Source organism: Ovis canadensis, chromosome 3 (genome assembly GCF_042477335.2).
Source record: "Ovis canadensis isolate MfBH-ARS-UI-01 breed Bighorn chromosome 3, ARS-UI_OviCan_v2, whole genome shotgun sequence".
Classification (NCBI taxonomy): domain Eukaryota; kingdom Metazoa; phylum Chordata; class Mammalia; order Artiodactyla; family Bovidae; genus Ovis; species Ovis canadensis.
Window position 1 is genome coordinate 99,749,456 of NC_091247.1, and position 28,000 is coordinate 99,777,455.

General features: G+C 42.7%; 2 protein-coding genes across 4 annotated transcripts in view; both read right to left on the reverse strand.

The window, feature by feature from the left end:
• IL1R1 (interleukin 1 receptor type 1) overlaps positions 1-18,318 on the reverse strand; it is a 30,242-nt gene extending 11,924 nt beyond the window's left edge. Inside the window, exons 1-6 of one of the 2 annotated variants that reach the window (XM_069583800.1) lie at positions 18,256-18,318; positions 9,281-9,515; positions 8,985-9,174; positions 7,936-8,104; positions 4,809-4,874; positions 107-224 (exon numbers count right to left, since the gene is read on the reverse strand). In XM_069583800.1, the coding sequence (XP_069439901.1) occupies positions 107-224; positions 4,809-4,874; positions 7,936-8,104; positions 8,985-9,174; positions 9,281-9,515; positions 18,256-18,316 (839 nt within the window). In that variant the 5' untranslated portion in view covers positions 18,317-18,318. Of the gene's footprint in view, positions 1-106; positions 225-4,808; positions 5,686-7,935; positions 8,105-8,984; positions 9,175-9,280; positions 9,516-18,255 lie in introns of those variants that run through there. The other variant, XM_069583801.1, reaches the window with a different exon arrangement.
• IL1R2 (interleukin 1 receptor type 2) overlaps positions 18,256-28,000 on the reverse strand; it is a 198,842-nt gene continuing 189,097 nt past the window's right edge. The window contains exons 11-13 of one of the 2 annotated variants that reach the window (XR_011255768.1): positions 27,049-27,201; positions 23,280-23,377; positions 18,256-18,322 (exon numbers count right to left, since the gene is read on the reverse strand). Coding sequence is in view for 1 of the 2 variants with exons in the window: in XM_069583816.1 (XP_069439917.1) it covers positions 27,185-27,201 (17 nt within the window). In the remaining variant the exon portion in view is untranslated. Of the gene's footprint in view, positions 18,323-23,279; positions 23,378-27,048; positions 27,202-28,000 lie in introns of those variants that run through there. The other variant, XM_069583816.1, reaches the window with a different exon arrangement.

Below are 28,000 nucleotides of genomic sequence, written 5' to 3' on the forward strand. Positions count from 1 at the left end.
TAGGCAGATTCTTTACAAGTGAGCCACCAGAGAAGCCAAGCCTTGCTACCCTTGGAATTGAATACCACAGTTTGTCTAGGGCACAACTGACTCTTGGCATACTTACGTGATAAAGTCTTCCTCCAGCACAGGAGTATATGTGCTAATCATTGACCCATTCCACTTCCAGTAGACATAGTTACTTAGCCGGCCAGTAACATTGCAGATCAATTGAAGCCAGGATCCTGCAAAGCAATGTATTTTTAAATCATAACATTAATGGACTCTGGTCTATCTAGATTAACAAATGACTGTTGAATAAAAATTTTAAAGTATAAGACAGGAAAAGAAATGGCTCTTACATCTACCACTGAGAGATGACCATGATTCAGTTCAGTTCAGTTCAGTTCAGTCACTCAGTCGCGTCTGACTCTTTGCGACCCCATGAATGGCAGCACGCCAGGCCTCCCTGTCCATCACCAACTCCCGGAGTTCCCTCAGACTCACACCACGATCAGTAACTTCATGTATCTCATTGCTTACCTTTCTGTGCACTGTGCAGCTTTTAAAATGGGGCATTATCATCTACTCTGACTACTGAGAATTTCGGCTCACATGATCAGCCTTCCAAAACAGGCTATTTCAAAGCAGTTTAGTATTCCATCATGCAGACATATTATGACAAGCTCCTTTCCTATTCAGTTCAGTTCAGTTCAGTCGCTCAGTCATGTCCGACTCTTTGCGACCCCATGAATCACAGCACGCCAGGCCTCCCTGTCCATCACCATCTCCCGGAGTTCACTCAGACTCACGTCCATCGAGTCGGTGATGCCATCCAGCCATCTCATCCTCTGTCGTCCCCCTCTCCTCCTGCCCCCAATCCCTCCCAGCATCAAAGTCTTTTCCAGTGAGTCAACTCTTGGCATGAGGTGGCCAAAGTACTGGAGTTTCAGCTTTAGCATCACTCCTTCCAAAGAAATCCCAGGCCTGATATCCTTCAGAATGGACTGGTTGGATCTCCTTGCAGTCCAAGGGACTCTCAAGAGTCTTCTCCAACACCACAGTTCAAAAGCATCAATTCTTTGGCGCTCAGCTTTCTTCACAGTCCAACTCTCACATCCATACATGACCACTGGAAAATCCATAGCCTTGACTAGACAGACCTTAGTCGGCAATGTCTCCGTTTTAGAATATGCTATCTAGGTTGGTCATAACTTTTCTTCCAAGGAGTAAGCATCTTTTAATTTCATGGCTGCAGACACCATCTGCAGTGATTTTGGAGCCCCCCAAAATAAAGTCTGACACTGTTTTCACTGTTTCCCCATCTATTTCCCATGAAGTGATGGGACCGGATGCCATGATCTTCGTTTTCTGAATGTTGAGCTTTAAGCCAACTTTTTCACTCTCCTCTTTCACTTTCATCAAGAGGCTTTTTAGCTCCTCTTCACTTTCTGCCATAAGGGTGGTGTCATCTGCATATCTGAGGATATTGATATTTCTCCCAGCAATCTTGATTCCAGCTTGTGTTTCTTCCAGTCCAGCATTTCTCATGATGTACTCTGCATAGAAGTTAAATAAGCAGGATGACAATATACAGCCTTGACGTACTCCTTTTCCTATTTGAAACCAGTCTGTTGTTCCATGTTCAGTTGTAACTGTTGCTTCCTGACCTGCATACAGATTTCTCAAGAGGCAGGTCAGGTGGTCTGGTATTCCCATCTCTTTCAGAATTTTCCAAAGTTTATTGTGATCCACACAGTCAAAGGCTTTGGCATAGTCAATAAAGCAGAAATAGATGTTTTTCTGGAACTCTCTTGCTTTTTCAATGATCCAGCAGATGTTGACCATTTTATCTCTGGTTCCTCTGCCTTTTCTAAAACCAGCTTGAACATCAGGAAGTTCTTGGTTCGTGTATTGCTGAAGCCTGGCTTGGAGAATCTTGAGCATGACTTTACTAGCGTGTGAGATGAGTGCAATTGGGCGGTAGTTTGAGGATTCTTTGGCATTGCCTTTCTTTGGGATTGGAATGAAAACTGACCTTTTCCAGTCCTGTGGCCACTGCTGAGTTTTCCAAATTTGCTGGCATATTGAGTGCAGCACTTTCACAGCAGCATCTCTCAGGATTTGAAATAGCTCAACTGGAATTCTATCACCTCCACTAGCTTTGTTCGTAGTGATGCTTTCTAAGGCCCACTTGACTTCACATTCCAGGATGTCTGGCTCTAGATGAGTGATCACACCATTGTGATTATCCAGGTCATGAAGATCTTTTTTGTACAGTTCTTCTGTGTATTCTTGCCACCTCTTCTTAATATCTTCTGACATAATTTCCTAATTTTTAATTATGATTGATATACCAATGAACATGCTTGTACATGTTCATTATGAAATGTTATCCTCAATTTTTTGAGGTTTTTAAGTCAGAGATTGAGGGGACTTTTTTTGTTTGGATGGCTTTTTTCTCTCTTATAAATCCAATATATTTTCTAAAGATTTTGCGAAGATACTTTATAGACAGCTCTGTTGCAATAGGATCTCTTTTCTCGTTATGTTTACTTACTGGTTTTTGCTAAAGTCTAATACTATAGTATATTAATTTTATATCTGGCCAGTTAATACAATAATTATTCTAACTTTCCCCAGTTCTCTTGAAATTTATAGGTATGTAATTATACAATCAGAAAACAAAGTTCTTTTCTCCCCTACAGTCAGCAAGCGTTGGTTCTTTAATCTTTGCATTAGTGGGCACTTCTGGAACAAGTTAAGTAATTGTTAATTGTTACAGTAACTGTTACAAGTAACAGTTAACTGTTCATGTGGTCAGCTTAGTCTCACTTGACTTCAATAAGAAAGTTAAGACCTATATAAGGCTTAACACTATAGTGTTTCACAATTAAAAATGCTGGGGATGACTGGTTTGAATTAATGTTATTTATCAAGTGTAAAGGGCTTCCTAGGTGGCTCAGTGGTAAAGAAGCTGCCTGCCAAGTAGGACACTCAGGTTTGATCCCTGGGTTGGGAAGATCCTCTGGAGACGGAAATGGCAACCCACTCAAGTATTCTTGACTGGGAAATCCCATGGACAGAGGAGATTGGCAGGCTACAATCCATGGGGTCGCAAATCAAGTGCAGAAAGTATCCCTCAGTTCCTATTTTTCTAAGTCATTTTATTGGTAATTAATGTGAAATCTTATCAAATAAAAGCCTGACTATAGCATAACCTTGTGCTATGGTGACCAGGCCTCTGATCAGTGTGGTATATTAAAATAATTATTTCTAATGTAATATAGGAAGGAGGAGAAGGGTATGACAGAGGATGGGATGGTTGGATGGCATCACCAACTCGATGGACATGAGTTTGAGTGACCTCCAGGAGTTGGTAATGGACAGGGAAGCCTGGCATGCTGCAGTCCATGGGGTCGCAAAGAGTCAGACACAAAGGACAGACTGAACTGAATGCAGTTATTATTTTTAGATCTGTAGATCAAATCTAGGTTTTAGAGAGAGCTCTTAAGTACACATTCCAAGAGCATGCCTTCTCAACAGGGAAAAATGTGCTTCTTAGTGAGGAGCGCAAGAAAAGCCTATCTATTGCAATGGTCTGCAGTCCTCTAAAGTGCCAGAGTACATATCTGGGCATTAAATATCTGAGAAAGTAAAGAGGATTGGGGAGAAATGTCCTGTTAGGTGCTACAGGGGAAGAAAAAAGGGGGAAATAAAAGGTTGAAAACACTGCTCTGAATTCTTCTGGCCAATATTTAAAGTTTTCATATCTTTGTTTACATCTATGAATGTCTGTATATTACCTTCCAACACGAAGAACAACTTGGCCAAGTACAGAATTCAGAGCTCACACATTTTAGCTTTTAATCTCTGTACAAGTGTTCTCTGTCTTCATGCAGTTACTATTACAGAAGAGAATTCTATATGCCAGCCTGAATTTTGATCCTCTGATACAAAAGAAAAGTCTGTTTTTTTATGCTGGGACCAGTGGTTTCCAACAACTTTCAGTGTTGGCAAAAATGTTCTATAGCTGTGCTGTCTAATACGTAGTCACATCTAAGCCAGTCAGCCCTTGACTGAGGCAGTAATATTTAATTAAATTTACTTAATTTAGTGTAGCTATGTACATAACCACACATGCCTAGCTGCTACTGTATTGCACAGCTTAGATGTGAATGCCTATAGTATTACGTCTTTATTCTTGAAATAAAACACTATCACTAACTTGGAAAAATAATCCTCTAGAGTAATTTATCTTCTGGGCCTATAGTCTTAGTCTTCTACCTAAAAGTTTAACTCTCTCAGGAAAAGAAATCCCTCTTACACCAAATATATTCCATTTCTTATTCCTAGGCCTAGTGAACTTGGTCTTTGTTTTTTAAGATTTTTTTTTTTTTATGTGGAGCATTTTTAAAGTCTTTATTGAATTTGTTATAATATTGCTTCTGTATTATGTTCTGGTTCTTTGGCCACGAGGCAGGTGAGATCTTAGCTCCTCTCCCTGGGATCGAACCCACCCCCCTTATATCGTAAGGCGAAGTCTTAACCACTGCACCACCAAGGAAGTCCCTGAACTTGTTTTTCGGCTGATGTCTTCATGAATAGTAACTGTCCATAGAAAAGTAACACTGAGTCAATGAGATGTGGCTAGATGTTTGCCATAAGAGGCAAAAAATCCAAAGAAACAAGACACAACCTGTGCCACTTTCTAACTTTAGATACATGGAGTAAACAGCTTGGGTTGTATGCACTAAAGGTGCCGTTTATCTTACTCTCTAGTTCAAAAAAATACTGATTTCAGCATATTCTAATTGTAGCCCACTTACCCAAGACCACTTCCATTGTCTCATTAGCTGGACTCACAATCTCAGGTATTGTGTTTCTGGATTTCTCTGAAAGAAAAACACCCACAAGGTCTCTTGTAGATTCGAATCTCCAAAGATGACAACACTTGGCAAAATATACCAAATACTAATATATACAACACAGCATCTGCCTCTAGGGGCCAAAGTATACATGGCAGGAGACAGAGGGCCAGGACTTTCGTGAAGGCAGGAGGCTGACTCAGGGGCCACAGCAAAATCATAACACCTCAACCCTTTTGAACCCAGAGTTTGGTGCTACAATCAGAAAAGACCACAAATATCACCAGGCCCTGGGTCTCCGGACAAGTGCATCTCTTCATGCAAATCAGGGAAAACAAAGTGGCTTCCCTGGATGGAGCTTTATTAACCAGAAAGTCACCCAAGAGTGAAAGCCACAGTTATCAAAGAATGCCACACATTTCGGCATACTTTATTAAAGTAGGCAGAAAAATACCAAGAATCTCCAGAAATTAATCTGTCCTTTAGTGGCTCAGACAATAAAGCATCTGTCTGTAATGCAGGAGACCCAGGTTCGATCCCTGGGTTGGGAAGATCCCCTGGAGAAGGAAATGGCAGCCCACTCCAGTATTCTTGCCTGGAAAATCCCATGGACCACGGAGCCTGATAGGTTACCGTCCACGGGGTCGCAAAGAGTCGGACACGACTGAGCAACTTCACTTATTCTCAAGAAGACAGGCTTAAAGAGTTGATCTGGGACCAAACCTTAGAAATTCCAAATTTGAATGCCTAGTATTCATTCTGCTACTTAAAAAAATTGTTAGCTCCATCAGCGCAGGATATTATCTCTCTTGTTCCCTAATGTATACCTAGAAAGTGCCTGGAAGATAGGAAATGCCCAATAAATATTTATAAATCCACCGTTAGAAAAGAAACAAAATAGAACCCCACCCCTGATTATATTATTTCTACATGAGGGATCAGAAAAGATGTCTGAAAGTAGTTAAAACCCATTTGAATTCTTAAAATTCTGTTTTCCCTCAAATCTGGTCTGCTGGTCTGGCTGCAGTACCCCAAGACACACAGACTGGAGATACACAATGCCCGGGGAAGTGCTGCTAAGGATGGTTGTGACTCAGGACTCCTGAAATTTAGGAGTCACTGATACTTGTAGGATGTAGGCAAGGAATCAGTTTTGAGACAACACAATTAACCTATGGAAAAAATAAATAATTGTAGAATTGAGAAAACACAGCTATCTGACAAGTGATCATCTGGGTTTACCTGGGATAGTCCCTATTAGGCCTGTTGTCCCAGAATAATTACTAGTAGAGACTGCTTTAACTTTTCAAAGTCCTGGTTAGGGTAACTTAACTCTTTTTTTTTTGTAAACAGCTTGATAAATTTAACTTTCTATTTCACATGAGAGTAAAGCTGATTAACAATGTTGATTGTTTCAGGTGGACAGCAAAGGGATTCAGCCATACATACACGTGTATCCATTCTCCTCCAAACTCTCCTCCCATCCAGGCTGCCACGTAACGTTGGGCAGAGTTCCCTGTGCTATGCAGTAGGTTCTTGCTGGTTATCCATTTAAAATATAGCAGTGTGTACATGTCCTTCCCAAACTCCCTAACTATCCCTAACCCCCATTCTTTCCCTCTGGTAACCATAAGTTCATGGGAGTAACCCTCTTCATACATTACTGAAAGCTTAGGAAATCTAGTATTGAGAGAAAGGTTGAGCATGCTGCCCATCTCCAGGTAACTTATAAAGGCGCATTTGTTCTATTTTAAAATAGTTTTTAATATGAAATATGGTGATAGCAGCCTCAGGATAACTAACAAGAAAAACTGGCATGCACCTATTCATTTCTCAGCTATCAGGCACCAGGCACATGACTATAAGCTGAGCACGCCTGATCAGCAACACAGTTCACAACAACCTTGGAAGCTTGAATCTGCTTACAGAAAAGGAAACCAGCTTAGAGAAGTTACGTGACTGGGTTAACAAAGACCTGACAAGAGTGGAGCTTATTCCATGGATAAAGAAGCTGTGATACAAGTAGTCAGTGGAATATTACACACCATTAGAAAGAATGCAATAATGCCATTTTCAGCAACACGGATGGACCTAGAGATTGTCCTACTGAGTGAACTCAGTCAGACGGTAAAGGGGAAATATCGTATGACATCCCCCCATCAAGCTAAAAGAAATGATACAAAGGAACTTACAAAACAGAAAGAGACTCATAGACTTATGGATATATTTAAAATGGACAACCAACAATATATATAAAATATATATTTGCTGTCACCACTGTGGTCTTCCCTCACTGACCCTGGCAGAGTACTCACCATACTGTGGATTGATTAATTTTTAACTATGAAGAGTCATTTACTGATTTTAAGAGTGGCTTATGCAGATTGAGGAAATCAAAGAAGCCCTGTGGGGACTTCAGCTTATGGTTACCAGGGGGGAAGGGTGCAGGGAAGGGATCGTTAGGGAGTTTGGGATGGACGTGTACACACTGCTGTATTTAAAGTGGATAACTGACAGGGCCTACTGTATAGCACAGGGACCTCTGCTTAATGTCATGTGGCTGCCTGGAGGGGAGTTTGGGGAAGAATGGATCCATGTACATGTGTGGCTTAGCCCCTTCGCTGTGCACCTGAGACTATCGCAGTGTTGTTAATTAGCTATACTCCAGTACAAAATAAAAAGATGTTTTTGAAAAAGTGTAACTTATTTCAAGGTCCGTTGGGGTCCATCAACAACTGCTAGACACCCAGACTCCCCAGGTGAGAGGTCTCAGAACTGTCCTTTCCCCAGTACTAGCCAGAGGAGTCCCTGAAGCCTCTAGAGAACCATCTTTAGCTACGCCCAAAAACAAGCCTCCTAGTTCAGCTGGAAAACTCAGCTCATCCCATCTGTTTAATCAGCACTGCGTCTGAAACAGGAATGAAAACACTTAAGTAGCATATAGCAACAAACACTAAAGCCAGGTGACCTCTAGCAAGTCATCAAGCTTCTCTTGGACTTGGTCCCTCTGTAGACAGTGAAGGTGATATTACTCATGGTCTCTGGACCTTCCCGGATTTAAACTCCCAGGACTGCAGCTATGACTCACCCAGAGTAATCAGCTTTATCGCCCGGGTGACACGATACTGCTTTCCCAAGTGTGTGTACGATGCAAGACACATATAGTGCCCACTGTGTGTTGTGTTCACATTTGTGATGATCAGCTTATTTGTTACTCCAGCAAAGTTTACATTGTCAAGAAGTAGAGGTTTGCAATCCTAGACAGGAGGAAAGGAAGCATTGAAAACCAATTAGTCATAGTTGCATTCATGTAAGGGCAACCCACTCCAACATTCTTGCCTGGGAAACACCATGGACAGAGGAGCCTGGTGGGCTACAGTCTGTGGGGTCGCAAAGAGTCAGATACGACTAATGGACTAGGACACACAGTCAAGTATATGTGAATAGAAAGGTCCTTGCACGGAAGTTTTAATTTTGCTTTTTTTTTTTGGCAAAGTCATAATTATATTCCCAGGATATTACATTTTTATGCCTATGAGTCTTGCACTTTGAAGACAACTGGAGACAAATCTACTTTGTAAGAAAAAAATGTTTGAGGAAAGAATGCTAACTACAGTTTCTTAGTAATGATATACTTCCACTCTTTTTGTATTATTATTATTTTGTATTTTTAGACCTCTAAAAAATGATTATCCATGTAAGCTCCAACAAGCCAGGTACATCAAAGATACCAGAATCTGATGTATGCCATGCAGTGCTAGCTGATCACTTTCCAGTTATAGAAACCACTAAAGTTATCTAAGGACCACTTAATAGTTATAATAAAACATGAAATAACATACTTTGTAACAAAGAGTCACTTTAAAAAACCCTAAATATATAATCATCTTTAAACATCTTACGTGCCCACTGTACTTTTCTCAGCTGTGCCCTATTACACAAAAATGACAGTAAATTTTTAGTTAAGCTGCAAATTAAACACATACAACCATAAAACTTTTAAAATGCTCTATGAAGTTTCACCACTCAAAAGCAAATAATCTGCCAAAAGTACTTTGCAGATTCATCCTATTGTCTATAAGAGCAAACTGTTTTATTTGCTAGAGAAGTAAAAGGCCATATGTAATAGAAAATTACCTTATACCACTGTACTTGGGGTAACTCATTGTTTTCATCTTTTAAAAAATCCAAGTAAGGACATACAAGCTGTCCGTCTCCCGCGGTCAGTAGTCTCTGGGTAAACACAGTTCTTTCACTGTAACACAAGTTAGGCTCATGCTGCACAAACTCTACCACTATTTTAATTTTGAGGCAGTAAGTTGAATTTCTAAAATAAATCAAAATAGATTCATTAAAAAAAATTTTTTTTTTCTGTCCTGAAGTATTGCAGGAACAGACATCACATGTTTGTAACGTACTTAGCGCTTGCTTACCTCACCGAGCAGTAGTAAGCTCCTGAATCCTCCACTTCAGCAGGAACAAACCAGAGCTTGTCTTTGTGCTGATGAATCCTGGATCCTCTTTCTGTAGATACAGCTGTTGTGCTGTCATTTTTATACCAAGTTATAGGCTCTTTGTGTACACTTGTGATGAGAGGACACGAACGGGCGTCAATTTCATGTGCGGGGGAAACTAATGTAATTTTCTCTTCATGCTCCTCACATTTATCTTTAAAAAGGAGAAAGGGAAAGTCATTTCTGTAAGAAATTTGTCAACGTTTCTTCATGGACTATCTAAATAAAAACACCAGTTATTAAATATATTAATTTGTGTTATACAGGAGAGTGTTAGTTCAGTTCAGTCGCTCAGTCATGTCCAACTCTTTGCCACGCCATGAATCGCAGCACGCCAGGCCTCCCTGTCCATCACCAACTCCCAGAGTTCACTCAGACTCACGTCCATCAAGTAAGTGATGCCATCCAGCCATCTCATCCTCTGTTGTCCCCTTCTCCTCCTGCCCCCAAACCCTCCCAGCATCAGGGTCTTCTCTAATGAGTCAACTCTTTGCATGAGGTGGCCAAAGTACTGGAGTTTCAGCTTCAGCATCATTCCCTCCAAAGAAATCCCAGGACTTATCTCCTTTAGGATAGACTGGCTGGATCTCCTTGCAGTCCAAGGGACTCTCAAGAGTCTTCTCTAACACCACAGTTCAAAAGCATCAGTTCTTCGGCACTCAGCTTTCTTCACAGTCCAACTCTCACATCATACATGACCACAGGAAAAACCATAGCCTTGACTAGACGGACCTTTGTTGGCCAAGTAATGTCTTTGCTTTTCAATATGCTATCTAGGTTGGTCGTAACTTTTCTTCCAAGTAATGTCTTTTAATTTCATGGCTACAACCACCATCTGCAGTGATTTTGGAGCCCCAAAATTAAAGTCTGACACTGTTTTCAGTTTCCCCATCTATTTCCCATGAAGTGATGGGACCAGATGCTATGATCTTAGTTTTCTGAATGTTGAGCTTTAAGCCAACCTTTTCACTCTCTTCTTTCACCTTCATCAAGAGGCTTTTTAGTTCCTCTTCATTTTCTGCCATAAAGGTGGTATCGTCTGCATATCTGAGGTTATTGATATTTCTCCCGGCAATCGTGATTCCAGCTTGTGCTCCTTCTAGCCCAGCGTTTCTCATGACATACTCTGCATAGAAGTTAAATAAGCAGGGTGACAATATACAGCCTTGACGCACTCCTTTTCCTATTTGAAACCAGTCTGTTGTTCCATGTCCAGTTCTAACTGTTGCTTCCTGACCTGCATACAGGTTTCTCAAGAAGCAGGTCAGATGGTCTGGTATTCCCATCTCTTTCAGAATTTTCCACAGTTTATTGTGATCCACACAGTCAAAGGCTTTGGCATAGTCAATAAAGCAGAAATAGATGTTTTTCTGGAACTCTCTTGCTTTTTCGGTGATCCAGCAGATGTTGGCAATTTGATCTCTGGTCCCTCTGCCTTTTCTCAAACCAGCTTGAACATCTGGAAGTTCATGGTTCACATATTGCTGAAGCCTGGTTTGGAGAATTTTGAACATTACTTTACTAGCATGTGAAATGAGTGCTTTTTCGATGATTCAGCAGATGTTGGCAATTTGATCTCTGGGTCCTCTGTGTTTTCTAAAACCAGCTTGAACATCTGGAATTTCATGGTTCACGTATTGCTGAAGCCTGGCTCGGATAATTTTGAGCATTACTTTACTAGCATGTGAGATGAGTGCAATTGTGCAACAGTTCGAGCATTCTTTGACACTGCCTTTCTTTGTGTTATACAGGAGAAGTTAAGAACCTGACAATTAGGAGAATTATCCTGGAAGTCTGAAAGATTTCTAGTCACTTACTACCTGTGTCCTTGAGCAAGTTATTTAACCTCTCTCATCCCCTCTGTAGAGCTGTTTCAGTAAAAAGATGGAATAACCGTAATTTGCCCTCCCACCTGAACAGCTAAAAAAATTGGACAAAGTATAAGAACCAACAATGTTCAAGACATTGAATGTCAGGGAACAAAGGACAGAAATACCACAAAGTCAGGACACAAAAGGAGGGGAACCCTAGAGTTTCCCCAAAGTACTGTGTAGAGGGGGATTCTAAACTGTGGCACTGCAGGGAGGAAAGGAGGCAAAACCCAGTGTTCCTTCTTGAGCTGAGGAGGTGGACCTGGGAATCCAGGTAAACCAGGAGGCCGGAGGGCAGGATACCAAAGAGATGACAGCTGCACCCAGAGGAGGAGCGAGTTCTGGAGGACTACAGGACTGAGCACTCCTCAATTCATGTAACATGCATCCCTGAAGGGCAGGAGAAGGCCTGTCTCCCTGGAACAGGAAAACTCTTTGAAAAAATAAAATTTGAAATTTTTCAGAATTTTATGAAAATGACGTACCCACAGACCCCAAAGCCACAATGATCCCCAAGCCAAAGAAACATGAAGAAAACCACACCACATAAGACAAAAACGATGCAGCCTTCTTACCAGAAACAATACAAGCCAAAGAGAAAAGAATAAAGGTAAGTACTAAAAGGAAAAAAAAAATCATCTACCTAGAACTCTATATCCAGGGAAAGTATCTTTCAGAAATAGAGGCAACACTGCAAAATTCAAGTCAGACAATTGGTAATACCTGGTTAATAATATTCATCCCTATTCTGTCGTCACAGAAAACACATAATTATCACTATGCTCCATTTTCAGTGATGCAAAATTGGATCATCCAGCTAAATTTTATCCTCCAGGTCTTTCAACTATACAATGTCTCTTTTCAATTAATAAGCAACTTGAAAGGTGGTATTTTGAGATTATGTGCATAGTCTATAAATACTTTTCACTCAATTATTTTTGTATTCACTGATTATCTTGCTTGAATAAATTATAGAGGCAGAAATAGAGGCAAAATAAAGAAATAGAGGCAAAATACTTTTTCATACTTTTAAAATATTACTTTTTTATATTTATCTTCACATATATATATAAACTATCACCAGCACACTTGTACTGACAAAAAATGTAAGGAGGTCCTTTAGAAAGAAAGAAAAAAATAGTATCAGATGAAAAAAAATTAATCTACATAAAGGAATAAATAGCCCCAGAAACATTTACTACATGGGTAGTCATTAAGAGCTTTTCATTTTATTTAAATCTCTTTAAAGATAACTAAAGATCATTTCATGGCAAATAGATGGGGAAACAATGGAAACAGTGACAGACTTTATTTTCTTGGGCTCCAAAATCACTGCAGATGGTCACTGCAGCCATGAAATTAAAAGATGCTTGCTCCTTGGAAGAAAAGCTAGGACAAACCTAGACAGCATATTAAAAAGCAGAGACAGTATACCAACAAAGGTCCATATAGTCAAAGCTATGGTTTTTCCAGTAGTCACGTATGGGTGTGAGAGATGGACCATAAAGAAAGTTGAGCAGTGAAAAACTGATGCTTTTAAACTGTGCTGTTGGAGAAGATCCTCGAGAGTCCCTGGGACTGCAAGGAAATCAAACTTTTCAATCCAAAAGGAAATCAGTCCTGAATATTCATTGGAAGGACTGATGCTGAAGCCAAAGCTCCAATACTTTGGTTACCTGATACAAAGAACTGACTCATTGGAAAAGCCTCTGAGGCTGGGAAAGATTGAAGGCAGGAAGAGAAGGGGACAACAGAAGATGAGATGGTTGGATGGCATCACCGACTCGACGGACATGACTTTGAGCAGGCTCCAGGAGTTGGTGATGGACAGGGAAGCCTGGCATGCTGCAGTCAGTCCATGGGGTCGCAAAGAGTCAGAAACAACTGAGCAACTGAACTGTACTGAAAGATAATTAAATGTTTAAAGCAAAAACAATGATTGTGAGACGTATAACATCTGAAGACATAACATGCATGGAAACAATGGGGCAAAGTTTGAGAAGGGAGAAGTGGATGTATTCTAGGTTTTTTATACTATTTGTGAACTGGTACAGTCACTTGAAGGTATATAAAAGTCGCTTAAGTGAAGTCGCTCAGTCGTGTCTGACTCTTTGCAACCCCATGGACAATAGCCAACCAGGCTCCTCCATCCATGGGATTTTCCAGGCAACTGGAGTAGGTTGCCATTTCTGATAAGTTAAAGACGGATACCATAAGCACTAGGGCAGCTATTTTTTTAAAGTTATTATAAGCCAACACAGAAGATAAAATAAATCATGAAAATTCTCAATTTATCCAAAAGGCAGCAAAAAAAAAAGAGAGAGAGAGAGAAAAGATAACAAAGTAATAATAGTACAAGGAGAAAATAAAATCACAAGATCCTAAAATAAAACCCAAATATACTAATAATCATATTATATTTTTTTCATGGTATAAGTAACCCAATTGAAAGGCAGAGATAGTCAGATGTGATTTAAAAAAAAGGATCCTACTATATGCTAACATACACACAAACCCACACATATACACACTTGAAGTGTAAAAACACCTTAAAAGTCAAAGCGGAGAGGGGAGAGAAATATTATGCTGATTAAAAGAAGATTTGAATGGTTACTACATTATTATCAAAGTAGATTTTACACTAAAGCATATTTCCAGGGGTAGAAAGTCATTTAATTACGACAAAGGAGTCATTTGTCAAGAGGTGCATGGTAATCTTAGACATTTATTCACCTATTGACAGTGTTTCAAAATTCATAAAGCAAAATCTGATAGAACTGCAAAAAGAAAGAGAGAAACCTACAATTAGAGTCAAGAGATTTCAACACCACTCACAGTAGCTGACAGAACAAACAGAACAATGAGACAGAACACCAGCAAGGATGTAGAAGAAGATTGGAACCACACTATCAACCAATCTGGCATAATTAGTATTTACAGAAGATCTTACCCAACAACCAAATACACATTCTTTTTAACTGCACACAAGAAAGCTTATCAAGATAAGCCATATTCTTGTTCATAACCCAACAGTTAACAAACTTCAAAGGGTTCAAAGTATGTTCTCTGAATTAAATTAGAAATCAATAACAGAAAAATATCTAGGAATTCACTGATGAGTTTAAAACCTTAAAAAAAATTCTAAATAACCCATGCATCAAAGAAGAAATAAGAGGAAATTAGAAAGCATTTTGATCTGAATGATAAAATATAACATATCAACACTTGTGTCACGCAAAGGAAAAAAATACCTAGAGGAAAGTCAGTAGCATTAAATACCTCTGTAAGAAACAAGATCTCAAATTAATAACTTCAGTTTCCACTTAATAAGTAAGAAAAAAGTAAAACCTAAGTAAGCATAAGATAGTAAATGATATGGCTCCAAGAGAAAAATCAATGAAATAAAAAACAAAAACAACAGAGAAAAATCAAAGATATCAAAAGCTAGTTCTTTCAGAATATTGTAAATCAACTATATTTCAATTAAAAAAAATTTAAGGAAAAAACCCAACAACAAGAACAACAAAATTTCAAGCCTAGATGGCTTCACTGGTATATTCATAGAAGGAAAACACCAATTTTACACAAACTCTTTCAGAAAATGGAAGAGTCAGAAATACTTCCCAATTCACTCTGTCAAATAAGTACTATTCTAATTCCCAAACCAAAGACATTACAGGGAAACCACAAACAAGTCTTCATCATAGAATACAGATGCAAAAATTTTTTAAACATCTTAGCAAATTGAATCCTACAGTATATTAAAAACCAACAGTGCATTGTGAGGTACATAACACGCTAAGAATGCAAAGTTGGGTCCTTATCCAAGAAAACCAGCAACAAACAAAACTAGAAATAGGTGGGAACTTCCTAAACCTAATAGAGAACAGCTATAAAAAACTTACAGCTATCATATATAAGATTAGCAAGAAGGTAAGAATGCCCACGCTAACCACTTTTATTCAACATTGTATTGGAAGACCTAATTCATGTATTAGGGCAAGAAAAAGAAATGGCATTAAGATTGAAGGAGAAAATAAAATGTCTATTTGCACATGACATGATTATCTATGTAGAATATGCTATAAAATCTTTAATATGCAAAGAAATCTACAAAAGATCTAGAGGGGTTCCTCAGTTGTGGGATATAATATGAATATGCAAATAGGAATGAGTTTATATTATCAGAAACCATTAGAAACTGGATTTTTGAAAATACCCTTTATAAAAGCCTCAATAGATATGAATAATTAAGGATAAATCTGACAAAGATGCATCAGACCAATCCAATGAAAACTGCAAAATAAATTTATAAAGATTAAATTTATTTAAATAAATGTTAAGAGATCAAAGACAGTGAAGACATCTATACTTCATTCTTTGATCAGAAGACTCAGTATTGTTAAGTAGTCCAGTCTCTCTAAACCAATTTACACTCATTTCAATATTATCTGGGATTGCGATGGTTTCATGGGTGACTATGTATGCCAGCACATCAAACTGAATACCTTAAACGTGAGTCTATAATAACCTCCTTTAAAGCTGCTTAAAAACAGTATTGAAACAAAAGTGGCTAGGCGCTCAGCATGGTACCTGCACTGAGCCAGGACTGGACTCCTAGGAATAGCAGTAGCAATAACAATTAACAGTGATAAAAGAATAAGCCTTAAGAACTCAGTTCAACACACTCTCCTGTTTATCTGGGGTTTGCCCCACCGCTCCACCAAAACTCTTCTGACCAAGTCACCTATGACTTTTAAGTTGCTAAATCAACGAGTTTGAAACATCATCCTACACATCTGCATTGCTGCTATATTGTTCAGTCACTCAGTCCTGTCTGACTCTTTGCAACCCCATGGTCTGCAGCACACCAGGCCTCTCTGTCCTTCACTGTCTCCTGGAGTTTGCTCAAATTCATGTCCATTGAGTCAGTGACGCCATCCATTGTACTGGACACGTGTTATCCTCATCCTTGAAATAGGCTCTTCACTTGGCTTCCAGGACACTGGCTCTCCTCCTACATTTCTGGCCAGTCTGTCACTGGCTCTTGGTGAGTGGGAGCCTGCCCACTCATTCTTGGAGAGCTGCGGAGTTCACTCCCCGATGCTCTGTTCTTTTCTCACTCCCCATCAAGACTCAGAGTTCAAATACCAGCTGCTTGCCAAGGTCTTCAACTTTATTCCTCCAGTCTCTAGCTCCAGACTGCTTAATCAAATCACTATGTAGACATCTAACAGACAGCTCTTGTGGTGAGAAGACTCTTAAGAGGCCCTTGGACAGCAAGGAGATAAAACACAGTCAGTCCTAAAGGAAACCAACCCTGAATATTCATTGGAAGGGCTGATGCTGAAGATAAATACTTTGGCCACATGATGTGAAGAGCCAACTCACTGGAAAAGACTCTGATGCTGGGAAAGACTGAGGGCAAGAGAAGAGGGTGGCAGAGAATGAAATGGTTGGATGGCATCACCGACTCGATGCACATAAATTTGGGCAAATTCTGGGAGATGGTAAAGGAACAGGGAAGCCTGGCGTGCTGCAGTCCGTGGGGTCACAAAGAGTCGGACACAACTTGGCAACTGAACAACAGCAACAACCTTAACATGTCCAGTCTGAACACGTGACCTTCCCCCTCCCATAATGGCAACTCCACTTTCCATGTGCTCAGACTAAAACCCTCTGTCCCTCACACTCACATCTGCTCTATCTGAAAATCCTCTTGGCTCTGTCATCAAAGTATATCCAGACTCTGACAACTCAGTTCTCCTTGTCACCCTTGAATAGCTTACTTTCATAGCTTGCCTGAACCACTGTAACCATGTCCTAACTGGCCTGTTTCTCCCTTTGCCTCCCAATGGTCTGTTCACAGTAGAAGAGCCAGAATGAGCCTGTAAAATATAGAAATTTTCTGGCAGTCCAGTGGTGAGGACTCCACACTTTCACGGTAGAGGGCCTGGGTTCAATCCTTGGTTGGGAAACTAAGTTCCCACAAGCCATAGAGCGCAACAACAACAAAAAAATCGCCTCTCTAGGTTTAAACTGGAAACCTACACAGTCTTCCCATTTCAGAGTACAAGCCAAGATCCTTATAAAGGGTGCTAAGTTTTCTACACGATCAACCCTCCCCTAATCTCTATCACTCAAGTCATACCCCTCGCCTTTCACTCTGTTCTAGCCACAGCAGATTTTAGTTCCTGGAGCATGCCAGTACTCCTGGCCTCAGGACCTTGGCACAGGCTGCCTAGAGTATTTCTCCACCCCCACCCTGCTCTGTGTAGCTCCCTCCACCCCCTCCTTCAGGGTCAAGTCAAAGGTCAACTTCTTGATGAGATCTTTCTTGGCCACACTATCAAAAAAAAATGGAACCTTCTGCCCACCCCAATGCCAAAACTTTATACCTTCCTTTTCCTGCTTTTTTTTTTTTTTCCTCTCTACACTTACCAACATATGACATAATATGTATTTAGTTATCTAAGGTATTGTCTCTGTTCATTACTGGAATGTAAACCCCATGCAGATAGATATTTCTGTTTGGATTATTGATGGTTGTAGCCCCAGTAGCAGAGCCCGGCACATAGTAGGGCTAAATGCATTTGCAGTAAGAGAGGGAGAGGGGAAGAGTGAAGATGAATAAATGGAGACAATAAATTGTCAGCTGTGGGTTCATAAAGACTGCATTTTATACCTCTTCCAAAAGAAAGCCAGGAAGCCCCAGAGTATACTCTTTAAGCAGCAACAAAGTGGGGAGAGACGTGGACTAGACGCTGGTGGTATGGATTACAGCTCTTGCTCTGAAATAGCCTCATGACCGTGGCTCCTAACCTCCCTGGGCTTCAGCTTCCCAGTGGACAAATGAGAGAATGAAAAGTAAAGATGTTGAAAGGGCATCCAGCAATACAGTTCTGTGACCTGGAAATCCAAAGACACAGCTAAGAAAAATGATGCTGTTCAGGAAGGTACCACAGGTATTCTACGTAACAGATTTTCTTAGCGGACAGGAACACAAGGAAATGCTTTACTCACCAGCCTCCAGAGAAGGTATCAGTAAAGTGATGAAGCAAAGAAGCCTGAGTAATAATTTCATATTCTCCTGGAGAAACAAACAAGCAAAAATTTAAAAAGGAACTATTCCCCCCAAATCTCTAAAGCTACATACATTGACTCCCTCCCAGCTTCACCCTCACCCCCAAGTCACACTGATAGGCTAGTCTCCCTGCATCGTTTATGCGATCATGCTTTGTGATGCAAAATGGGTAAAAGGAGGATGAAGATTTTTAATAGAACTGGGGACAAGCTCACATAATTTCAGATGAACAAAACTTCCATCATCTGTGCCATCATTCATTTCCATTTAAATTTCCCCCAAATCCAACCTATGCTACACCCCAAGTAGACTACTCACTAGACCATTAAAGCATCTTGCCTCTACGTATATGGATCTGTTCCCCACCTAGAACATAGCCACTGTCAGGACCCATGTGCGATGCCCCAAACTTCCAGATCCTGCTAAAGGTCACACCTTCCCTTTATAATGTATGACACTAAACCCTTTGGATGAAATGGCACAGCTGCATAGAAATGAACCAGAAAGACCGCAAGAAATAACAATAATAGATTACAATTGGGTTGGTTCTTATGATTGGTTGTCTTCCCCTTTTCTGGGGCTTGCTAGAGCTTTCAATTTAAAATTCCTACAAGAAACATGTATTAATCTTACCACAAAAAAATAAAACCTCCACAGCCCCTCTGCACAGTTGAGAAGCCACACCAACAGAGCAGTAGCTACAACAGGCATTGACCGGCCTCTGGGCTATGTATTAAACTGAGGTCCTGTAGCTACAACAGGCATTGACTGGCCTCTGGGCTATGTATTAAACTGAGGTCCTGTAGCTACAACAGGCATTGATCGGCCTCTGGGCTATGTATTAAACTGAGGTCCTGTAGCTACAACAGGCATTGACCAGCCTCTGGGCTATGTATTAAACTGAGGTCCTGGTGGTGCTTTAGCCACTGAGTCGTGTCCAGCTCTTGCGACCCTGTAGACCGTAGCCCCACTAGGCTCCTCTGCCCATGGAATTTCTGGGGCAATGACCCAGGGACAGAACCCAGGTTTCCTGCATTGCAGGCAGATTCTTTACAGAGTGAGCCACCAGGGAAGCCCCTGGTAAGCTGTGATTTTAATTTCATAACATTTTGTCCATATCCATGGCAGGGGGCATAATCAGGTCAAGCATTTGACTGATGCCAGAAGGAAAGCATGCCCAGGGTTTTATCCATTAAACATCACTAAAATAATATCAATTGGAATTGAAAAAGTAAAAAACAAATGCTCCTTTTGCCTACCTTTCTAAACTACTCAAGCCCACAAGAAATGTTCAGTATGGCCCCTTTTCCTTTTGGAATGTTCCTGTTCGATACTCCTCAGGCAGCGGCAGGGGGTGGGGGCGGAGTTGCAATTATGTGCACCAAAGTCCAATCTCCTGCTTCCAAAGAATTTATGAAAGTGAGAAAAGTGTTAATTCACTCAGTCATATCTGACTCTGCGACCCCATGGACTGTAGCCCACCAGGCCCCTCTGTCCATGGGATTTCCCAGGCAAGAATCCTGGAGTGGGTTGCCATATCCTTCTCCAGGGGATCTTCCTGACCCAGGGACTGAACCTGGACCTCCTGCATTGCAGGCAGATTCTTTACCATCTGAGTCACTAGGGAAGCCCCTCATGTACAAATGTATCCAACAACCTATGAATTCCTCATATTCCACAGGCCTCAAGCCAAATGTATTCTCCCCACCAACCTTGCTCCCCACCTCAGTGATAGGGACAACTCTGCCATGTGTGCTCATGCGCACACACTGCGTGCACACGCGCACACACACGCACACACACACCCCCAATGCGAGATGCCGGCTCAGTGACCCTGGCGCCTGCCACCCCAGAGCTGCTCTCACCAGCACTAACCGGTCCATCCCCAGGGATTACCAAACTGGTTGAACCAGAGATTACCAAATGATCAGGTCAAAACACCTGCACTGGCTTCCCAGTGCCCCCCAGTCAGTCCGCAGCCCTGAGCACAGTTCCTCGGTGCTGAGGCTCTGACTGCTCCCTTCAGACTCAAGCCTCCGCCTCCCTGTCCCCCTGCCCCTCCACTGTCAGCCTTCACCTTGCCCTGTGCTCCAACCCCAGAGCCCTTGGCTTGACTCTGCCCTTTACCTCCCAAGGTACCTCCCAATCCATCCGGTCTCAGCCAGGCTCACCCTCCTCCCACCACCCCAGGGAGCCCCCAGAACACTTGCCTGGCTATTCCTTCCTCCTCTGGGCCCCCACAGCAACCAGCATGAATGTAATAACACAAGTCACTGCTGTTACCCCAGGACAGGAAGCCCCATGGGGACAGGAACCACAGCTTCCCTATTACTGCATCCAGCACTGTGCTGAGCTGGGAATTCAGAAGCCCATGGTAAGCGCTCATAGAATGACTGAGAAAATGAACTAAAAAATAGCTGTCTTCTATACCCAACCTTGGGGGCAGTGTCCAGGGCAGACCATATAATCTCATGCTTTGGAAAAAAACCTGTCCTTCTAGTTTTACAGATGAGACTTGCCTGATTTTCTACGTCTCTAGCCGTATGTTACTTGCAAACACAAAATATTTTAACTAAGACATCACAAACTCAGATTCTAATAACATGAAATCATTAGAACATTAGCTGGAAAATATTCTATTTAAGGGGGAAGGGAGGGTGAGACAAATTAAGAGAATAGGAGGAGCCTGGTAGGCTGCAGTCCATGAGGTCACCAGGAGTCAGACACAACTGAGTGACTTCACTTTCACTTTTCACTCTCATGCATTGGAGAAGGAAATGGCAACCCACTCCAGTGTTCTTGTCTGGAGAACCCCAGGGACGGGGGAGCCTGGTGGGCTGCCGTCTCTGAGGTCGCACAGAGTTGGACACGACTGAAGTGACTTAGCAGCAGCGGCAGCAGCAGCAGGAAAACATACATATTACTGTATGTAAAACAGATAGCTAGTGGGAATTTGGTATATGACACACGGAACTCAAACTGGGGCTCTGTGACAACCTAGAGCGTTGGGATGGGGTGAGAGGTGGGAAGGAGGTTCCATAGGGAGGGGACATATGTGTGCTTATGACTGATTCATGTTGATGGATGGCAGAAACCAACACAACATTAAAAAGCAATTATCCTCCAATTAAAAATGAATTTTAAAAAGTGGTATTAAAATGTATAAAAATGTTACAATGTGCTTTTAAAATACAGGCACACCTTATTTTATTGCACTTTGCTTTACTGCGCTTCACAAATGTTGTGTTTGGTTCTTTTTAAACAAATTCAAGGTTTGCGGCAACCCCTCGTTGACCCCATCTATTGGAAAAGTGACCCCACTTTGCCAACACCAGTTGCTCCTTTCCTGTCTGTGTCACACTTCGGTAATTCTCACAGCATTTCAAACCTTTTCATTTCTATTATGTTTATGCTCATCAGTGATCTTTGATGTTACTACTGTGATTTGTTTTGGGGTTATCACGAACCATGTCCATAAAAGACAGCAAACTTAATTGACAAATATTCTGTATGTTCTGACGTCCCCATCAACTGGCTGTCCCTCAATGCTCTCCTTGGGCCTCCCTGTTCCCTGAGACACAACAATATTGAAATTAGGCCAACTAAGGTCCGCCTAGTCAAGGCCGTGGTTTTTCCAGTGGTCGTGTATGGATGTGAGAGTTGGACTGTGAAGAAGGCTGAGCGCCAAAGAACTGATGCTTTTGAACTGTGGTGTTGGAGAAGACTCTTGAGAGTCCCTTGGACTGCAAGGAGATCCAACCAGTCTATTCTGAAGCAGATCAGCCCTGGGATTTCTTTGGAGGGAATGATGCTGAAGCTGAAACTCCAGTACTTTGGCCACCTCATGCGAAGAGTTGACTCATTGGAAAAGACTCTGATGCTGGGAGGGATTGGGGGCAGGAGGAGAAGGGGACGACAGAGGATGAGATGGCTGGATGGCATCACGGACTCGATGGACGTGAGTCTGAGTGAACTCTGGGAGTTGGTGATGGACAGGGAGGCCTGGCGTGCTGCGATTCATTGGGTGGCAGAGAGTCGGACACGACTAAGCACCTGAACTGCACTGAATAACCCTACAGTGGCCGCTAAGTGCTCCAGTGAGGAAGAATCTATGTGGCAAACTTCACTGCTGTCTTAATTTAAAGAATTGCCATGGCCATCCCAATCTTCGGCAACCACTCCTGTGATCAGTCAGCAGCCATCAATATTGAGAGCAGATCAGACCCTCCACCAGCAAAAAGGCTGTAACTCACTGAAGCCATCATAAGTTACACCATCAAGTGATGATGTAACTCATCATCACTCAGACGATGGTCAGCCACCTTTTTAGCAATAAAGTATTTTTTAGTTAATGTACATACATTGCTTTTTTATTGCTCATTTAATAGACTGCACTATGGTGTAAACTTTTATATGTGCTGTGAAACGAAAAATGTGTGACCTGCTTTATTGTGGTGATCTGGAACCCAACTGCAGCATCTCTGAGGTGTGCCTGCAGACGCAGGGAATAAAAGACATTTTAAACATGAGAGACCAGCCTTGTCTCCGGTGGCGCAGTGGTGAAGGATCTGCCTGCCAGTGCAGGATCTGGGTTTAATCCCTGGGTTGGGAAGATCCCTTGGAGTAAGAAATGGCAACCCACGCCAGTATTCTTGCCTGGAAAATCCCATGTACAGAGGAGCCTGGCGGGCTACAGTGCTCGGGGTTGCTAAGAGTCAGACACGACCGAGTGACTGAACACACACGTACACAGACGCAGGCCTGAGAAACACCTCCGTTCCCATTCTCCTCCGCTGACCCTCAGCGTGAGGGAAATGCTTTCTATACCTGGTTCAAGCCTTGAAACCTACCTCAGAGCTGTAAGGCCACAGTCCTTAAATATCCTGTAATTCTGACATTTTATTCACATAAATTAGCCTTCTCCCAAAATAATCGAGATAAACAATATTTTCATCATATTTACCTTTAAATGGGACTCGGATTATCAAATGAGATAGGAGGCTTTGACGTCCTGCCGTCTGGCTTATTAACTGTCACCCCGAGGAAGTGTGTTTTAAATCTCTACAACACAGAGGAAGAAAATAAAGGGTTAATGCATTTCTCAATTACCTGTTCCAGGTCAACCCATAACCCACATTTGTTTATTAAAAATGAGATAAAGACATCACAAAATCAACTGAATTCTGCCAGCTGTTAGTTACACGCTCTGGCTTGCTCGATGAGTAGGCAGAGAAGACAAGGAAGGTGCCAAGCTGAATTCTCAGTGTGTGTGTCTGAAGATATATCTCCAGATTAATTGTGGGCAAGCAACACTTAATAACGACAAGTCCAAGACCACTGTGATCTTGGACATAACTCCTCCTCATGCAGTTTCCTCATCTATACAGGTGATGATGACTTCAGAGCCCTTTGTATCCTACTGAATATATAAAACACTTGCCAGGTGGCTCAAAGGTAAGGAATTTGCCTGCCAGTTCAGGAGACGTAAGAGACATGGGTTCTATCCCTGGGTCAGGAAGATCCCTGGAGAAGGGAATGGCAACTCATTCCTGTATCCTTGCCTGGGAAATTCCATAGACAGAGGAACCTGGAGGGCATAGACAGTCCCTGGGATGGCAGAAGAGTCAGACAGACAAGACTTAGCAACTGAGAATGCACATATGCAGATCCATAAAACACAGGAGACCAGCCCCAGGGGTCCAGGTTTTATTTCACCTGTCCTGGAACTTTTCTGGGAAAAAGGAGGAGGTGAGAGACGCCCCCTTCCCCTCCACAGGGGACTTTCTATCCCCTGATGAATCCCTGTCATCCCCAGGACCCTAGGACCAGGGGATCAGCTCCAAACCATGGGATGGGGGTTAAGAGTCACACAACCCAGGGAGCAAGGACAGTGGAGAAGAAACAGGTAAAGATGCACCACCCAAGGCCACACTAAACATGCTCCCAACCGAAATTAACAAAATCCCCCTTATGCCCCAAAGTGACACAAAAATTCCAAGAGCAAAGCCAAACCGGACTAGCTTTCACCCTGAGAGTCCCTGAAAGGTTGGCCAAGTCAGAAAATCCCTCAGCAACATTCATGTTCTGTTGTATGCCAGGCAAAATGGGAGTTCCAGAGACAAAAATAATTTTAAAAATTCAAAATAGAGACTTCCCTGGTTTTCCAGTGGTGAAGACTGCCAACATAAGGAGCACAGTTTCGATCCCTGGTCGGGGAACCAAGGACCCCACATGCCACTCAGTGTGGCCAAAAATAAATAAAATATAATTTAAAAATTCAAAATAAATCAAGTGAAATATAAAATGAGAACCTGCTCTTCAAGACGCTCACAATTTAGGCATCAGCCATATGTGCAGGAAGATCCCCTGGAGAAGGAAATGGCAGCCCATTCCAGTATTCTTGCCCGGAGAACCCCATGGACAGAGGAGCCTGGCAGGCTACAGCCCATGGGGTCGCACAGAGTCAGACATGACTGAGTGACTAACACTTTCACTTCACTTTCACATGTGATCACAAGATACATCCCACATACCCACACTGGATAGAAGCTCAGCCTCTGTGTCTCAGTTCCCCCTTTGGATAAAATTGGAACCATGATAACAGTATTTGTCCTTAGAGGACTGTTGTGGGGATTAAACGAGCTACCACATGTGAAGGGCTTAGGACGCTGTCTCGCAAATGGTCACTCTGAGATAACTGTTATCAGTCATCTCATGTTCTGATGACAGATATAAGTTCTGGTAAAATTATTTTGAGGTATCCATTCATTTCTTTATTCATTCACTGCTGAATCAATGACTGTATATTGAAGACCTACCACATGCCTTGGAAAGAAAGCTATGACCAACCTAGACAGCCTATTAAAAAGCAGAGACATCACTTTGCCAACAAATGTTTGTATAGTCAAAGCTATGATTTTTCCAGTAGTCATGTACAAATGTGAGAGTTGGACCATAAAGAAGGCTGAGTGCCAAAGAATTGATACTTTTGAACTGTGGTGCTGGAAAAGACTCTTGAGAGTCCCTTGGACAGCAAGGGGATCAAACTAGTCAATCATGAAGGAAATCAACCCCGAATATTCATTGGAAGGAGAGTTGGACTATAAAGAAAGCTGAGTGCCAAAGAATTGATGCTTTTGAACTGTGGTGTTGGAGAAGACTCTTGAGAGTCCCTTGGACTGCAAGGAGATCCAACCAGTCCATTCTGCAGGAGATCAGCCCTGGGATTTCTTTGGAAGGAATGATGCTAAAGCTGAAACTCCAGTACCTTGGCCACCTGATGTGAAGAGCTGACTCGTTTGAAAAGACCCTGATGCTGGGAAAGATTGAGGTCAGAATGAGAAAGGGACGACAGAGGATGAGATGGTTGGATGGCATCACCGACTTGATGGACATGGGTTTGGGTGGACTCCAGGAGTTGGTGATAAACAGGGAGGCCTGGTGTGCTATGGTTCATGGGGTTGCAAAGAGTTGAACACGACTGAGTGACTGAACTGAACTGATGCTGAAGTTGAAGCCCCAACACTTTGGCCACCTGATGTGAAGAGCCAACTCATTAGAAAAGATCCTGAAGCTGGGAAAGACGGAGGGCAGGAGGAAAAGGGGACAGCAGAAGATGAGATGGTTAGATAGCATCACTGACTCAATGGACATGAGTTTGAGCAAACTCCAGAGGACAGTGGAGGACAGGGGAGCCTGGCATGCTGCAGTTCATCAGGTCACAAAAAGACACAATCGAACAACTGCATACCTATGTCTACACTTGGTCCTGAGAACAAGACTAGAAATACTGACCCAGGGGCTCAAGGAGCTCACCAGCCAGCAGGGAGAGTGGGCATGTCCACAGAGTCACACCATGATGTGGACAGCTGCCCAGGGCGTGAGGTGAGCCTCATGGGGGGAGAGCACAGGGGAGATTCATCACATTCCTGTCCATAAGTCAGAGTTGAGGTGCAAAGCGGCAAAGCTTAGAGAGGCGGAAAGTGCCCAGAACATGCAGATCCTTGCTGAGGACTGGGGACTGGAATCTGTAGGTGGCAAAACAACCAGTGAAAGGTTTTAAGCCACAGAGTAGTGTATGATCAGATTTTCTTTTTTTTAATGGAAATTTTGGCACCCACGTGGAATATAAACGGGAAGTGAGTGAGGAGGCAGGGAGAGCAGGCAGCCAAGGAGGGGCCATCCAGGTTGAGTAGGGATGCAGGCATGAGCAGCCAGCAGAGACAGACGGACAAAGGCAGGCATGTCTGATGTGTGAGACTCACTTGGAGGCGAGCCAGAGAAGCAGTGACTGAGTGGGTCTGGGACCCACCGGCCCTGAGTCACGCATGTGGTGCCAGCAAGGGGCAGGGCAGGGTGAGGAAGGTGGGGTCCAGTACCCACAGAGCCGAGGAGATGCCCACGGGGGTGTCACTCACTGCACCACCAGCCTGGGTCTCCTGGAACCACATGACAGATCCTGCGACCAGGAGAGTTAGGTGAAAGTTAAGTGAAATCCACAAGGGAGCCGGCCGACCTGGAGCTGAGACAGCTCAGGCCTGCACTGTGAACAGCATCACAAGATCACAGCTGCGGCTAAAGCGGGGTGACCCTGGGAAAGTGGGTGGGCAGTGATTCTTCCTAGGGTCACAGACCCCTTCAGAAGTCAGATAAAACCGTGGAGCTGTCCCAAAGGAAAACACACCGACGAAAACACAATATTTTATATACAGTGGGAGATAGTCCAGAACTACCTTAAACACTGTAGGAGGCTTCCCACTGTTGATGAGAGAAAGCAGGTGAAGCCCTGGGGTGAACCAGCCTGGTCACTGTGGAGAAGGTCTTTTCCTGTAGGAGGCGGGAACACTGCTTAGGAGGGAGTCGACATCTTCAGTGGCCGCAGCTGCCTGGGGAAGGAAGAGCACACACAGCGTGAACTGGAATGGAGACGGGTAAGTCATCCGCCACTGCACAGGTCTCAAGGCGTCCGAAATACCAAAACAAGCTTGCAAAGATGAGTCACACGTTTAAAGAGCACGTCCTTTGAGAAAACAGATTCAGGAAATCAGGTCGGGATGAGGAGTACAGAGGTTGACAACCTCTGTTTTGTTTGTTTTAACTAAACACACACACCTGGCACTTCGCTGTACACCATGGTGCAGGAATGAGTTAAACCACCTCAAGGAGCCCATACCTTAAGGCACCTCGAGAATAACGCTCCGAAAAACTCTCCAGGTACCAGGAGAAACTTCCAGGCCCTGTTTAAAAACAGGCTTCCTCTACGAATCATCACTCTTCCTTTCTACTCTACTTTAACACCTGCATTCCAAATTACATGATTTGCTGCTGAGGTTGTGTTGTTCAGTTGCTCAGTCATGTCCAACTCTTTTGGACCCCATGGTCTGCAGCGTCCCAGGTTCTTTTGTCCACTGAGTCAGTGATGCTGTCTAACCATCTCATCCTCTGTTGCCCCCTTCTCCTCCTGCCCTCAGTCTTTCCCAGTGAATTGGCTCTTTGCATCAGGTAGTCAGAGTACGGGAACTTCAGCTTCAGCGTCATCCGTCCTTCCAGTGAACATTCAGGGCTGATTTCCTTTAAGACTGACTAGTTTGGTCCCCTTACAGTCCAGGGGACTCTGTGTCTGGGTGGCCCTGCACTGCATGGTTTACAGTGTCATTGAGTTATGTAAGCCCCTTGGCCGTGACA